The following is a 17,406-nucleotide window of genomic DNA, read 5'->3' as shown; positions in this document are numbered from 1 at the left end:
TTTCACCAACTTTTTATAGCATGTCACAGCAATTCTGTTGGTCCAATGAGTTTTGTTTGTCTACTCACAAATACTGTTCACAATGGTATCATCAAAATAATGTCCTTTGTGAATGATCAAAACTGTTACTGTATTTTGAAAAGATGAGCAATTCTGAATTTGTATCTCCTATCCACAAATAACATATCAGTATCTCTATTGAAAGAACTGAAGTGTCAAATGTGACCGCAGGTATGAAAATACTCAGGAAAATGAAGTGTAATAGCCACACACAATTTCTGTGTCTCAGCTACTTATTAATATTTATTTGCAGATGATAAGAGGATGTCATCTCATCAGGAAGTGATTATTTTCTTTCTTCTCAGTTCCTAATTAATTAAACAAATATACCCAAACTTATAGAGAATTTGGTTTTTCTAAAACATTTCAGTCAAACAAATAATAGCACACTCTCATTGACACTAAGGGATTTTATCTGTTGGAAAACTAGATAAGAACAACATATACAGAATCATTAAGCCTGCAAACTAGATTTTAATGATATCATTCTCTATAAAGCACAGTTGAACTGTGGACATTGAACAATCTTTACAGCATCAACATAAAGTACTGAAAGAGATTTGAGGGTTACACGTGGCCACATAAACTATCAAATAAAGGCAAAGCCTAGTCATGTATGTGTGGAAGATAGATGCTGTATTAAATTAAATATGAAGTCATAATTATTTTGTTTATCTTGTTTCTCAGCAAGCATGAAAGGAACAGCTAGCTCATTTCTCCCAGGGAAATATGAAGAGGGATCCAGAAAGCTGAGCACATCAAGGCATTATTTTTCAACAATATACAGAGTTGCATCATAGTCTGATTCAATTTGTCATTTGTACATGAGTTCTCTGATAAGATAAAGGAACTCTGAATTGGTACAGGGTACAATGAGACCATTCTTGTACAGGGTTTGGGAAATGAAGGCTTTCTTAACATGTGAAATATTACCAGCTTTTCATAAAATGGAGGTGCATATTTAGTCTTTCCTCACTTGAATGAGAGGTATGAGACACACAGCATATGCATTAGTGTCCCCAAATTGCTTCACTAGACTTTTAGAAGAGCAGAGCATTTAACCATTAAAACAGAGTGCAGTTACTGACTACCTTATTCTCTGACCTTCCTTCTTAATATTTTTAATTGCTTGACAGTTTCTTTCATTCTTATGCCAAATTTCAGTAGTCTCCATTCCCATCCCCTCCATCTCCTACTTTCTTTTTAACAATTCTTCCTCATACTTGCATTTCCTTTGTGTGTGTGGTTCACTGAGTTTCGGGTTTCTTGCCTGCTAATTAATCGCCTATAGCCCTCAGGAAGGGTTCCTCCCCTGCCCATGATGAAATGTTGACAGGCCCCATCTTCTGTGGGCCTCATGCATTTAACCACAGCTGCAGTGGGCCCATGAATGAGATGACTCCATCATGTCATGTCTACAAGACCTCCTCTTGTCTTCTGGTCACACACCTCTCTATCCTGTGGTTCTGAAATCCCTCCCACCTCTCTTCCTCTGTGTTCTCCGATGCTTGGGAGAGGATAGCTGTCTGTTTTGTTGTTTCACTCTTAACGGAGTTCTGCTGGACGGCTTTCACTGACTACCTATGGGCATTCTTGGATTGAGTAGTCATCTATTAACCTCTCCGGTGCGTTGCTCTCCTGTTTGATGAGCTTAGCAGCTTTTCCTCACTGCACTTAAATCTGAGTCTCACCTAATCCTGCTAGGCTGGTACTCTACCAATAGGGGTGACACCTCCAGCCCCATTTGTATGTTTTTCTTGGAGGCAGGGTCTCCCTGTGCTGCCAGGATGGTCCCTTGATTTCCACTCCTTTAATAGCTGAGACCGTCTGAACTTACCGCCATGCCACCTCAGCCTCTGAGTAGCTGAAAGCACAGGTGTGTCCCACAGGCCTGGGGATGGGAGGCCTTTCCTTTCAGGCTGCCCATTCCATAGCAACGATTAAACCTCCTGTTTCGGTAATCCCCTCCCCCTTGGATTTGTAGTCTCTAGCTTCTCGCCCTTCACTGAACTCAAGAGTTATTAATTTTAATTTTTTCTCTTGAATTTATTTCTTCTTTAGTCAGCTTTAATCGTCTCATCCCCCTTTCTCATCATACGGTTTCTAAACGTATGCATTCACTGGCTTAGAGGACCGCTTTCAGTTCACTCCCGGCCTACCGGGCTTTTAACGCCATTGCCTGCTAAGGCGCATCATTCAAATGACATACGGACACTAGTAATTGTAGAGGGTAACTGACTTTTTAAAAAATTTTCTTCTAGGACAGTGGACTGTTATTTCTCATTGCTGTTCTACCCTTGCTAACGTCTGTCAAGTTTTTTCATACATACATACATACATGCATGCATACATACATATAATTATTCTATAAAAGCTGAATGTACTATCTAGTGTCTGGCATGATATTGTCCACTCCTGGTCCCTTGTTCCTCAAATAAATACTGCCATTTATTTGCTCAGTCAGACTCACAATTGTGGCACACTCCCTCTGTTTTTTTTTTCTTTACCAGCACACACACCCCCATACATATGCAAGCACACACACATGCATGCGCATACACACACATGTGAAAACACACACATGCATGCATACACACACACATGTGCAAGCACCTCCCCCCCACACACACACACAGTTCTGTATGTCTTGTGCCTCTTATATCTGAACCAACCTCTACACTGGATCTAGAGCTTCATCACACATGGCTGATTTTGTTTCTGTGAAATTTGATATGAACCCCTTCCCTGTTATCTCTTCACTGTCCAATCGTTCCAAAACAGAACAATAATAACAAAAATACAATGCAAAGGAAACATGACCAAGGCCAAATCCTAGCTGCGAACTTCAGGGGCTCTTGGCTCCCATGGACTCCGAGTCTTCTTCCTCTCTCGCATGCAGAGGAATGCCATGCCTTCAATGTACCAGAGCCTCTGTACTTCAAACTTTGTAAAACTGTTCCCTGAACCCATCCGTTACTTCCTTCCCATTCCCTTTGGGCAGAGAGCTCTCCCTGGCCCCGTGCTCTGCATTTATGCAGTATTTGTAAAACCTCAAGGGTGGTATTCGTATTTTACTACAGGTGGTTTAATACCAGCCCTTCCTTCCCCACAGACTAAGAGCTCAAGGGATGCCCTCATTGTGTTTGAATGAATAAATAAACACCCGATGGGCATGTCCCAAACACACAGAAGAGGAATAAGGATAACACAGACATAGGCCCACAGGCAAAGGCAGGTTATTTGGGAAGAATAGTCATCAGTAACATGACTGCTGGGGGAAAGTAGGGACCAAGATATAAGGTTACAAACTGAGCAAAGTACATCTTCATTTCTAGAAGCCCATTTGGGGATGTTGCTTGGTCTAATGCCTTGGTGATCATTTAAGGTATCAAGGAAAAACACAAGACCCACAGGGACCCTATATGATGACCTGTCAATAGGTTTGGAGATAGTGTCCTGAGAAGATGTTGCATATAGCAGGCAAATGTTTAGATCCAGAAGAGAGAGGAGGTTAACTGTATCCATTGCCAAACAGGACAATGCACATATGGAGTGTGACAGAACCTATCAGTCATTCCCTCAATGTAGAAAATCCAACAGTATAGTAAGTGCACAAATAAAATGGGCTAGAGAATTGAGGGATAAACCCCTATTATCCACAAAACTGGTAGTTTTCATGTATTTCTAATCTGTGCCATGTCTCAGATGAACTCAAGTACAATATTGCCTCTAGCAATTTATTTTAAAAAATCTGATTCAATTTGTCCAAAACCCCTGAAAGATATTGCCAGTTTAATGCCTGTATACATGTCAATTAAGATGTAGTCAAGACACTGTCCATCCTGAAATCATAGGGGTTATCAATTCAAGTTTAAGGCATTTAAAAAACATATTAGTAAATACAATGCAGTTGAGTTTCTAAAACACAAATCTTACATAAATATAAACTGATGTTTTAAGGTGATTTTCTATTAAATGTTTAATTCTACTTTCTGAGAAAATGTTTTTCCCCTTTATCAAGAGTGACAGTTCACCCAAGCCAAATCTACTATTCATCTTCAGCTTGGCTACTTTCCTTCACTTTCTACATCAGAGGAGGATGCAATCATCCTTTATGACATCATGCATACAGAGATGTATTTGCTCGGGTTTTTCTACATTCTTTTGCCTTTTCCGCCCACCCTTATACTCACATGTCGCTGGCAATTGAGGAGTTCCTGGACATAGACTTAGGAGAGAGGTCATAATCGCTGTCAGATCGATACAAGAAGGATTCCCGGCGTTGGCTGTGCACAAAGTTTGCTTGGAGAATTAGCCCAGATCCTGGGCTTGTCATGGGATCCAAGGGACTCCGTCCCGCTGATGTGCCATTGTCCACATCGAAACTGTGAATAAAGCAAAAACAATGACATTGTGGTCGAGTGTAGACAAGGTTCCACGCGGTGCTGAGAAGGAGGTATATTCTTTTGTGTTTGGATGGAATGTTCTATAAATGTCTGTTAAACCCAATTGGTTCATAACTTCTGTTAGTTCTTTCATTTCTTTGTTAAGCTTCTGTCTGGTGGACCTATCTAGTGCTGAGAGTGGGATGTTGAAATCTGCTGTAAGCGTGTGAGGTTTTATGTGCAACTTGTGTGCTATTTAGTGATGTTTCTCTTACAAATGTTGGTGCCTTTGTATTTGGGGCATAGATGTTCAGAATTGAGCCTTCATCTTGATAGAGTCCTGTGGTGAATAAGAAATGATCATCTTCATCTCTTTTGATTGATTTTAGTTTAAAGTCTAATTTGTTAGCTACATGGTCTCCTGGAGAAAGGGAAAGGGACAAGATCTCCGGAAGCAAATTGGGAGCATGGGAAGGAGGGAAGAGGGAGTTAGGAGAAAGAGAACCTACAGTCAAGAACCTACAGTTAGACGGGTCATAGACCCAAAGAGTGAATGCTCTGATGTTGCTAAATGAATATAGTATTAACTCTCATTGTGCCCATAGATTAATGCATTCCCCAACTTCCACCTAGGACCTTTTATTTGCTACAGATGGTGATCGACACTGAGATTCACCACTGGCCAAGGGGTAAAAAATAGGAGACTCCAAAATGCCCAACACTAAATGGAGCATATATACTGTATTCCTCCTCCAAAGGCTCAAGGACCACCATAGACAGCAAGGACCATTATAGTGAAAAGATTATAAGAGCCAATAGTAGTAGGTGACTACAAGAAAATATTTTCTGACTATAACAATGTAGCTACAATGTGAATCCACAGCTGTTGTCCAAGATAGACAAAACCCAGAATGGAGTGGGGACTTGGTACAAAATCTCTGTCCTAATCACGAGCAATTGTCATTTGTTAGCTGCAGGGAGAGTGAGGGTCAGCTTGCTCTAAGAGTATAGCCCCTAATAAGTTCCCCATACTCCAGTGGAAAGCCACACTATCTAAGAATATTTGGGAAGAATGCATTGACCTTCATTTGAGGAGATACAAAGTTGGGTGGGAAAGGAAGAAGGGGTGAATTTTGGACAAGTTGGGGAAGGGAGGGTGAATATGATCAAAACATGTTATACCAAATTCCCAAAGAACACATATATGTATGCATATGATATATATCCTTTACTGGAGCTAGACGCATAGATGGATGGTAGAATGTTTGACTGATACACATTAGGCCCTATATCCAATATCCATCAGTACAACAAACCACAGCAAAACCCCTTTCCTAAGTGGGGTGAGTGAATATAGAAAGAATGGAAGGCACTGAGTTCAATACAGATTTTTAAAGCCAGACAACAAACAGTAGCCACGTATAACAGCTTTCAATGAGATAGTCTTTATATCCCAGCTAAACTTTCCCAGACAAACTTTTTCTAATGAAATATTAGCAAACATTGAATTTAACCCTTATGTGTTCTTGAAGAGTAGAGAGTGGCAGTATGGGATAGGCCAGGGGATATGTGGTTAAAACGAATCACTGAATACAAAAAATGAATTAAAATCAAATTGTTACCAACATTCCCCCGTTAGAAATCTTTACCCAGGACTGAACGTGGAGCTCAGTGGTACAGTGCTGGCCTCTGTGCACAATGCCCTGGGGGTAAAATTTCAACACGTTCATGTGCATACCACACAGACACACACACATTCAACGTATGCCTCCCTATTTTAAAACATTTTTATTGTCTTTCTTGGGGTTATTCACATGCAATGTTATTTCTGAGCGTCCCAAGTAAGGCAGCTGGGGGGGGGCATCATTGATCACATTTACATTTCTGATGGAGCATCATGAGAATCAACCTTCAGGCCCAAAGGAAAAGGGAGAAAGTTATAATGTAGCTCAGTCAAGGAAACTCTTTCCCAGCTTAAATTCTTTTGTGTGTGTACACGGTGGTGCGTGTGGTATATGTACATGTTCGCCTATGTGTGCATGTGTGCAGGCCAAAGGTTGATGCTGTCTCCATCAATTGCTCTCAGTCTTATTTTTGAGATAGATTCTCTCACATAACTTGCACTTACTTTACTGACAATGGGGGCTGCCATACCGAAAATGTAATTAGAGACACGTGCAGCCCATGACAGGCTTTTAACTTGCATGAAGCAGTTACGAACTTAGAGCCTCTCGCCTGTGTGGCAAGGGTTTTACCAAGTGAGCCATCTCCCCGACCCTTAAGATTTTCTTACAATTGTGTCATCTTATAAATGTATTTATGTGGTTCTGTCAAGACACTGGTGGGTTATCTAAACATTCACTGTGTACACAAAGATGACAGCTTCTAGAAAAGCTGATTGACCAAAGTCACCAAGCTACGATTTAATAATCTATTGTCCCCAAAGTCCTCCCTGAGAGACTGCATGGATTTCATGTGGCACAAATAAGTGTCAGTAGCTGTAGACTGAATGAGAGGCCTCTGACTCACCTGGGCAGGGTCATCGCTTTGCAGGCCCCTGGGCTATCCCCAGGAAAGCCGGGAAGGCAGGGTGTTTTTACCATTGAAGAGGGGTATCGGGGAATTTGGGGAAGTTCTTTTTGAATGTTATTCATGCAATATGCATTTGTTAAACATTTATTATGAGTTTTAATCACATTTATACTGTGGTTAAAAGCATAGAAACAATAGTATTAATTCAGGCAGGGTTACCGGTGTCAGGCGGAGATGCCTGTGACGTTTCCATGGAGGAGGGGTAATTAAAGTGGCCTTTTAGTGCTATTCAACACACATTCAGTAGACTAGGGAGGGGCAGGGGTAGGCTTCTCTTTAAGGAGATAGTCACAGGGGACCCGTGATGGAAATTCTCTGTGGAGCGTCTGTGCTTGCTTCCCCTTATGATCCAGCGGAATGGCATTAGGGCTAAGTGAAACAGAAGGAAGGCGAACTCTACATATTCTTCATCAGCAACAAAGGCGATAGGAGAGTACAGCTTTAGATTTGCTTTTCCTCTGTTGGAGCAATGCTAACTGAATCACCAACAATCATTGATTTACAATTTAAATACAATTTTTGTTCACTTCAACTAGGAAAAATCTTAGCATATATAGACACCCTACGTAGTTTTTTGAAAAACATTACCAGATATCTTAAAATATTTTTGCAATAATACTATCTATAAAAATCAAAACATGTATCAATTGGACAAAAAACAAATGCCTGGTCTGAGATATAAGTAGGATCTTTGCTGTTTGTAGCTGTAATATAACATGTTGTCCACTAGATGGCAATAATGGTCTTAACTTTGGAGAATCTATTTTAAAGTTATTAAGGCCTAAATTACTAAAGACACAAAAATCTCATAAATATTATCTAAAAGAGTGCCTCAAATCTATGAAACTGCTTACAAATATTACTTAAAATTACAACAATCTAAGAAACATTTGTGTTAGTTTTACTTTTAAATTAATTCATTTCCTTCTTTTTCAAAGAGTGATCATATTGGTCTATAACTTACAACCAAATGACCTTCCAACCTTCATCTCTACAGCAGCTGTGACTAAAGACACATACCATCCATGCATGCATGGCTAAAAATTTGCTACCAAAATGGAGCTATTGGATTTTCACTTAAAAAAAAAAATACTCAGGAAGACATCACTAAAACTCTACGTCACTGAACGCATGCTATGCCAGGCAAGGTTTGGGAACACACGTTTTCTCAGAATACAGTTTGAGTTGGGAGGTGGGCATTTCGTCTGAAGTTATCTGCATGCTAGATTTCTATTATAGTAAGTGTTTCAATAATCAAAAATCAACACCAAGAAAAAGTAATATTACTGAAAATGCCAAGTTCAAAGCGTTAACTCATGCGGGGAGTGGTGAGTGACCTTACAGAAAGAGATTTTGTGTAATGAAGAGTGCAGTTTGTCTTTGTCCTTACATTAATACTGGGGTAAATACAGACATATGAATCGCAGCTCTTCTCAACCAGGCATCACATTCTCGGTAAGGGAATAAAACATGAGGCAGTTGTGAAATAAAGGCCACGCATAAAGCATTGGCTACAAATAGCCTAAAAATAAGAACGTATAGCACTGTATGAATTGGGCGATCAGATATGTCAGGAGACAACACACACACACACACACACACACACACACACACACATATAAAGGGGTCTGCGTGAACGGAGCGGTAAAAGGTCCAGGCAGACTTGAGGGTGGCAGGGGCAGAGGATGCCCAGCCAACACGAAGTGACACTGGTGAACCAAGAAAGGGTGGTGGTAAATGTGACTCAAATAGGACACAGTGCTGGGCAGCATCTGTGGGCTGGCACTGAGGAGCAATGACGGCATAAAAGTGGCAGCATTGTATCATACAACCAACAGGGAGTTGGGGTGGGCTAATGGAAGCCATGCCCAAGTTAGCGTCAGCTTGCAACAGACAGCTGTGGGAAGGACTCAGAGCTCCCTTAACAGCTATCGCCCAGGAGCCCAGGCCGCCACTGTTTACTTTTCGGTTGCCTACGTCCGTACGGCTTGGTTTGTGAAAATAAATGTGTTGTTTCTGCAATGACAAGAGTAGAAAAGATGTGAGAGGAAAACAAAGAACCAGAGGACCAGGAAGGACCTCCTCCCTAAGGAAATGCTTCTTACCCAAATCCTTCCAATGTGGGAAGGAGGGGGTCACCTTCAGAGGCATCTTTGTTCAGTAAACAAAACAGAACTCACACCCTGTTTTACCAGTGGGATTGAAAATCGACTGGGCATCAGACCACTCACTACTGGCTTAACTTTCTGAAAATTGGCTTCTTTAACAGAGGTGGCTTCAGAGAGCCGCTCAGTTTTGGATCACGGCCTCACAGACAGTCCTCAGTATTAATAAACCCAGACCGTGGTGTGGGGGAGACGGTCTTAATTCCGTTGTTGGTAGCAAAGAGACGGGTAGTGGCTTTCCTATGCACCCTCCTGTTCACACACAGGCCTGGTGAATTCTCTGTGGACTCAGTGCCAGTCAGGGGGAGCCCGAGGCACAGCATTATCTGAAGCCCGGGAAAATGCCAAAAGAATGGAGTAGAGGGAACATATCCAGCTATAATGATGACAACGATAATGAAAAGTTTGAAGGACTTTGTGCACAGAATCTCATCACATCTTCACCCTTGGAAGGGGCCTCCATATTTCCTGTTTAACCAAAAGGAATCCCGCGGCCCAGGAAAGTGCCCCTGTAAATAAGCAATGTGTTTGGAGCTATTCTTACAAGTCTGTTTTAAACCCAAACTGTCCAACTGTAGAGACTGGGACTATGTTTATGTTTGTATTTCAAAGTCTCCTGTGGCTGTAAGAAAACAGAACACTTCTTAGCACCCTTACTAGGATGGTCCTTTCAGCATTAACTCTTTGAAAGCGATACCCTGATAACTCATAGGTCACACACACCAAAGTTCATTCTGCACCTTAACATTTGGAATTTGCTAAATCCTCATTTTTCTTTTTCTAATTTTGAACACAACACTAGGGTATACAGCAGTTTCTTCTACAGATTACTTCGACGGTTTCTTTGCACAACCTGGGGATTGCCTTGGAATTGAGGGACTATTTGGAGGTCTGCAGAAGGTTTTAGCTCATTGGAAGACAGTGAGGGGCCATGATGTCCCATGCATTTGCTTCCCCCAACACAGTGCAGGCATGCACACATCTCGTAGGAGCTGGCTTTCACCAGCAGATGGTTACAGGAAAGTGATGATACAGCAGCACTGGTCCCTCACAGGGGGCAGTATGAGTCAGGACCTGTTGGCCTGATGCATTCAGAGCCCATGAAGGTTGTATGTGGCAGGCAATCTCTTCCTGCTGAGCTTTCCTTCCTCAAGAGATTGACAGAAATCAGACACGCTGGTCATCCAACAGAACTGCTCCCAGATCTCTCCAGTGTTTCATTTTAATGCAGTCAATGGATGGTAAAGAGGTCTACCTAAATGCCATCCAGCTGCCTCAACTGCCCCCATGCTTCCTGTCTACTAGTCTTGTAACTGTGTGTCTGCTCACTGCTCATCATTTTTGGCCTGAATGTGGACTCTCATGTTCTGATGCCAAGTATTTTGATTCTTGACCACCGTGTGGCCTCTCTCCTGAGCCAGGGTCCTGCTTCTTTCCTGAGGAAATGGATCATTTCATTTACTCTAGCCCTTAGGATCCTCTTGACTCAGGCATAGTTCCCCCTTAAACCCCACCTTCCGGTGAAGAAAACAGGCAACTCTAGGGCTATTGTGAGCATTAGGAGAGAAGTTGTTCAGGAAGCCTTTACCGCATTGCCTGGCAGCTAGTAATTGGCCAGTAGAGGCAGCGGCCATTGTAATCTTTATCTTCCACTGACATCATCTATCAAGATCATTGTTTTTATAGGAGTCACTCTCTGTGTCTACACACAACACTCTGAGAAGAAGCCAAACAGAGACATGAGGGAGGAAGGAGCATAAGGGACAGATTGGGGAACGTGCCGTGGCCATCAGTGTGGCGTCAGATGCTAAGAGTTTTGCTCCTACAGCCTCCACTCCCACTATAATACTGGCATGATGACATCCTTGGAGGGAAGGGGTGGGGACTGTTTAGATATTCTTCACCAAGAAGAAAGACCAGTTTCCTGCTGGGAAATACAAGGGTGCAGAGGTCCTAACAACTCTGGCAAGGCTGAACTGTATATAATGGATAGAAACAATGTAGCTCTCTAACTGCAGACATGGGGTGTGCCTGGAAGCAATTACCTTGTTTCTTAGTTTCTGTGCCTAATTGCCCCAGGGGTATGGAATCTCTTGCCGCTGGCTGTCCAATTGGTCCATTTAGTATTTCACTACTGTGGAAGTCACGGAAGGCTAACCCTCAGGTATAAGGACATCTGGATGGTGATTAAAATTTTCTATTCATATCAAATATCTCACTCATTTCTACCAATATCATATGAATACAAAATTTGTTTCTTATGAACACCAATGATATGGGTCCACTCTAAATTTCTCTGCGAGATAGCTTCTCTACAGTAAAGAAAACACCTGACAAAATTATTTTAATATTTTTTGTTGTAGTGGTTTTTGCTGTTGTTGTTGATTTGTTTTGTTTTTGTTTTTGTTTTTTCAAGACAGGGTTTCTCTGTATTGCTTTGGAGCCTGTCCTGAAACTAGGTTTTACAGAGCATCTACAGAAAACTGCATTTTTTGTAGTGCTATGCACATGTGATACTTTTTCAACACAAAAATGAACATCAGTTGTAAGTAGGATACTCAGGGATGTCACAACCTTATTAGATGAAATGTTACTGTGGCTGTTTGCATTATTTGTGTGTTTCCACAGAGGGTAGGCACTTAAGAAAAGGAACCAAATGTCTATGAAATGTCACCATGTGCCAGTAAAGCACTTAATATTCTGAACCTGTTGCCTTCTGAGTTTTACCCCTAGAACCCACATAAAGGGGAAAGGAGAGCACTAACGCCACAGAGTTGTCCTACATATCACACACACACATTTTTACATACATACACACATACACACACACTCTTACATACATACATACACACACACTTACACACACACTTATACATACACACTTTCATACACACACACTCTTACACACATCACATCTGCACATTCTTACACACAGCACTCTTACACACATTCACACCCAAGCACACTTAACACACACTCTTACATACATACACTCAACACACACTCTCATACTCATACATTCTTACTTACATACTCATACCCACACACTTTACACACTCATACACACTCACACCCACACCCAACACATACTCTTACACACACACTCTCACACCCACACACTCTTACATACTCATACCCACACACTCCCACCTCACACACACTGAAAACCACACTCTCACACACTCACACTCACTCCTATACACTCTCACACACCCACACACTCCTATACACTCTTACACACCCACACTCACTCCTATACACTCTTACACACCCACACTCCTATACTCTTACACACACACTCACTCCTATACACTCACACCCACACACTCACTCCTATACACTCTTACACACACACTCACTCCCATACACTCTTACACACCCACACACTCACTCCTATACAATCTTACACACACACACTCACTCCTATACAATCTTACACACACACTCACTCCTTTATACTCTTACACACCCACACACTCACTCCTATGCACTCTTACACACACACACTCACTCCTATACACTCTTACACACACACTCACTCCTATACAATCTTACACACACACTCACTCCTTTATACTCTTACACACACACTCACTCCCATACACTCTCACACACCCACACTCTCATTCCTATACACTCTTATACACACACACTCAACAAACATACACTCTTACTCATCCACACTCACACACACACTTTTACACACACACATACACTCACACACACACACTCTTACACATACCCATACATTCACACATAGAGAGAGAAAGAGCAATACAGACAGGAAAAACAAGTAAGTTTTATTATGTTGTCACATATGGTTGTCATGAGCAAAAGCCAGACACTGACAATATATACTTATTTATGAGTGAAATGATATTTGATAGTTGACTCACAAAAGTATCAGGTGTTCTCAGGAAACAGTCATTCATGGCTTGTCAGTGACAGTCTCACATAACTAAATCAATAAAGGAATGGAAGATGAAGATGACAACTGACCTTTCATAAAAGAGAAAATAAGCTTGTGTATTTTGTTCAAATAATATTGCAAGATTCCATTTTTATGAGATACTTATTAGACCGGTGTGATGGACCAAATATTCACACCTGGGAACTGTCATCTACAACACGACTGATCTTGAAGGTAAGGCCGCTATAAGGGCGACAGCAGGTAAATGAGTTTGCAGGACTAGACTCTTAATCTAATAAGTCCCCACAAAGTGCTGTGTAAGACCTGAGGGCACCCACACTCACAGCACACCACACACACAATACTATTTTAAGTCAGCTTTGGCTATCCAGGGCCTTTGGTCCCATATGAAGTTCAGGATTGCTTTCCCACCTCTATGAAAACTGTCCTTGGAATTTTGGCGGGCATTGCAGACAAAGGTTGGTTACGGTGGGTAGTACAGACACATTCTACGCCTTCTAATGCACAGATAAGCATAAGCAAGGTGGCCAGGGACAAACAAGTCACATCTAATAATCTTCTGCACAGCAAAGGAAATAACCAAAAGCATGAAATGGCAACCGACACATGGATGGAAGTATTTTCAAACCACATCTCTAATAAATGGTTAATGTCCACAATACATATACAGTTCCTGCATGGTACGAGCAAAATAAATAAATAAATAAAATGATAGCATGTCTCCAAATTAAAAACATCCAACGAAAGAAGCAGACATCTCTCTAAGGAAGGTAAACAGCCAACAATCAGCAAAATACTAATGAAATCACAGCCAGTGCAATACACTAGCTAGCACAATTGAAACACTCACACACACTCACACATACACACTCACACACACACTCACACACAATCACATTCACTCACAAACACAATCACTCACACACACATATACTCACACACACTCACTCATACACACACACACACACACACACACACACACACTTGCAAAGTTGCACCAAAATTAGCATCTCTTTTATACTGTTAGTGGGATTACAAAATGATCTGATTGCTGTGAAAAATGGCCTAAACCATCCCGTTAAGGTTAGAAACCGATTCAATTCAATTTCTGAATCTTTACCCAAAAGTGTGGAGATCAGCGCATCAAAGAGATAACTTCATGTCCGTGTTCACCACAGCAACAGCAACTAAGATGTGGACATCACGGACTGTCCTCTGAGGAGGTGGTGCCTAAACAAAGAAAGAATGCCACACCCAGCTGTGCAGGGCACTGTTCCTGAGCCTTGAGCAAGTAGGAAGAAAGGCCTGCCATATTCTAGGACATGGATGCAAATGAACAAGATTGAGATAGTAAGATATGTCAGTCACAGAAAGGCAAGTACTACACGGTGACAGAGAAATCTAAGCAAGCCAAACCTGGAGAAGAAGGTACAAAGGGGTCATGGGGACTTGGGGAAGGGGAAATGTTGAACTAAATTACTCTTCTGTTACCATGAGCATCAGTTACACCACGTGAATAAATGTTAGATATCTAATGTGTTCCATAGCAGCCAGACCGGAGTGCGTGTTTAAACACTTTGAGGATAGTTTTCAAGCTGTGTGTCTTTGTTTTACTGCAATGAAAAAGGACAAGCAAGGTTCTCAGATGAGCCTAACATGAGACTACTGTGCTGAAATGGAAATATGGAAGCCTACGTTAGAGAGGCCTGCATTTGCATTAGCTGCCTACAACTGACCAAGCCGGATAACTATACACACCTTCAGCCAGCACATAGGCTGATCACAGCAAGCAGAAGTCACTACTGCTGACTTTGTTGGCCGGCCCTGATCTAACTTGACAAGGCCCTCCATGTATTCCTTTCCCCACATCCCATTATCCGCCTGTAGCTGCAGGAAGACACAGCTCTTCAGACCGGCTGTACGTGAGAGTCCTGTGAGGACTGACTCAGTTTCCCCCTCTCCTTGCTCTGGTATCATCAGGCTTTCTCCATTACCATGTTTCCCAAGCAGGGTTCTCAGACTCCAACAGGCAGAGGGGTGGGAGAGAATGTGTCTGGCTTTGCGCTTCTTTCTTTCTGTAATGTAGAACAAACTAAAATTGTTTGCATGGGAACACAGATATCTCTGTGGCATGCGCCCACCTCTTCCCACACCTTCACACTTATTCGTCAAGCTGCAGACAGAATGAATAATCCTGCTAAGATGATAATCGGGTCCCTGCAAAATCCTCACTTGCCAGCAGCCCCCATGTCCTTAGGGTGACCACAGGCAAGGACCCAGGCCAGCTCCCAGGGGGAGGGGGGTCTCAGGTGACCACAGGCAAGGACCCAGGCCAGCTCCCAGGGGGGAGGGGTCTCTGCCCTCGCAGCCTCTGTGTCTTCCTCCCCACTGGAGTGTGTGCATGTTCTTCCTCGGGGCTTTGTACACCTGTGCAGTCCCTACCCTGCTAATGTTTTCCCCAGTTAATAGTGCAGTTTTACCATAGTGAGAATTTGACTCCTGGTGAGCAAGCCTCATACTGTCTTATCTAAAATCGCCACCCTAGTCTCTAAGTCCTCGCCATTTCCTTCTCTCTCCGTTTCTCCACGGTGTTCTGATGAACTGATTTTTATTCGCAATCGTTTCCTTCCCATTTGGATGTGTGCTCCACGTGTGCAGGCATTTGAATCTGTTTTCTTTATTCGTGTATCAGCATCACCTATAACTGTGCCTTGTACCCAGCACTTGCTCAGTACAACCAATTTGCATTTATAAACTCCTTTAGATACGGCACTGCTGTCTACCGGCTATCCACTGTGGTTATCTATATGGCTCTCTGTTCAAATAGAGGTCATCATTGTTGTTTAAGTTTGGTTAGGAATTGGCTCTTTGTTTAAGGAAATGAGATTGAACGTGCCACTTAAAGAAATGATCTGGAAGGGAACGTCACAGGTTGGAGTCTTAAAAGAATATTTCAGTCAGGAATATTTTGCATATCTTCATGTCTGATCAGTAAAGAGCCACACGATCAGGAGGTTTCTAGATTTTGTGGCACATAAAGACCACACAATTTTGAGAGCACACTCTGAAAATAATTACCACCACCACCACCATCACCACCACCACCAACAACAAACCCTTAAGTTCATCAAACTACACAAAAAATCTGTAGTATGTAGTATCTCCTTCTAGAACCAGACAGGAACTAAGGAAAGCACCAGGCAGGAGCCTGGGGCCTGGTCTTTGCATCTCCACACAAACAGATCCACAGCAGGAAAGGAATGGCTCTGCCCAAATGGGACAGCACCGTTTTCTCTAACACCTAAGTGAGAACCGACAGGTTTCTTTAGATCGAGGTCATTCTTCTGCCAGGGGTTTCTCTAGTGATGATCACTGTCCCTTTCTGAGGAATATCTGGGTGATATTACCAAATAGGGCATTTTAATTATTTTGAATGACAGTCATCTTGCAAGTGTATTCCTTTGGAATTAGGTTTTTGGTTCTCAGACACTTCTCTGGTTATGATCCATTTGAACTTACACAAATTAATTTTTCCTAGAGCTTTGGTTGAATGGTTAAGAATTATTAAATGATGACTCTTTCACGAGAATCCTCACCAATAAAACATTATGGGTTCGATAAATTAGTCAAGGTAAAATTATATTGAAAACAAAATTATAATAGTCATTGCACAGTTTCTTTTAAATCTATATGAGTTTGATTTTTTTCCACTAATGAATATGAAAACTCATACACCATGGTTTGGTCTGGATCGGCACTCTCCCCGAAACAGGTCAGGAAACTGTTCCCAGCCCTGCTATTAAATCTATTTTGGAGAAGTGATATTACTCAGTTTCCAACCTCAGCCATCCAGACACATGGCTTTTCCACATTCTGCGTAGAAGAGAACAGGAAAGGGTTTCAGAGGGTTGTCCTAGGTTAGAGACAACTGCTCCACTCCTACCAGGGTAGAGGACTTACGGGCACAGTGTCTTATATTGTTCTCAAACAACTGCTCTTCTCTGGACTTATTTTAAAACACACCATGGGGAAAAGAACAGAAAAACGCGCATGCATATGCAGAAGGCCCCTCAGTGTGTTGTGGCTGTCATGCGGGGGGGATTATAGTTACCATGTTTAAGGCTGTAAGACATTGGTTGGCTGTTGAAAAGGATGTGGGAATCTCCTTTAGCACTGACTTTAAGGGGTTATGCAAAACTTCATAACCTTGAGACGGTTTTGCATGCAACTGCGATGAAAGGTAAGAAGATCTCAGAAAAGAGCTCTGTAATTT

General features: G+C 42.0%; 1 protein-coding gene across 6 annotated transcripts in view; it reads right to left on the bottom strand.

Moving 5' to 3' along the window:
- Pde4d (phosphodiesterase 4D) overlaps positions 1–17,406 on the bottom strand; it is a 792,225-nt gene that overhangs the window by 180,814 nt on the left and 594,005 nt on the right. For all 6 annotated transcript variants that reach the window (XM_051182906.1, XM_051182907.1, XM_051182908.1 and 3 more), the window contains exon 2: positions 4,254–4,445. In XM_051182906.1, coding sequence (XP_051038863.1) covers positions 4,254–4,445 — 192 coding nt within the window. The remainder of the gene's footprint in view (positions 1–4,253; positions 4,446–17,406) is intronic.

This window comes from Phodopus roborovskii, unplaced genomic scaffold (assembly GCF_943737965.1).
Source record: "Phodopus roborovskii unplaced genomic scaffold, PHOROB, whole genome shotgun sequence".
NCBI lineage: Eukaryota > Metazoa > Chordata > Mammalia > Rodentia > Cricetidae > Phodopus > Phodopus roborovskii.
Note: the sequence above shows the minus strand (reverse complement) of the source record. Positions and strands in the feature narration are given on the sequence as shown.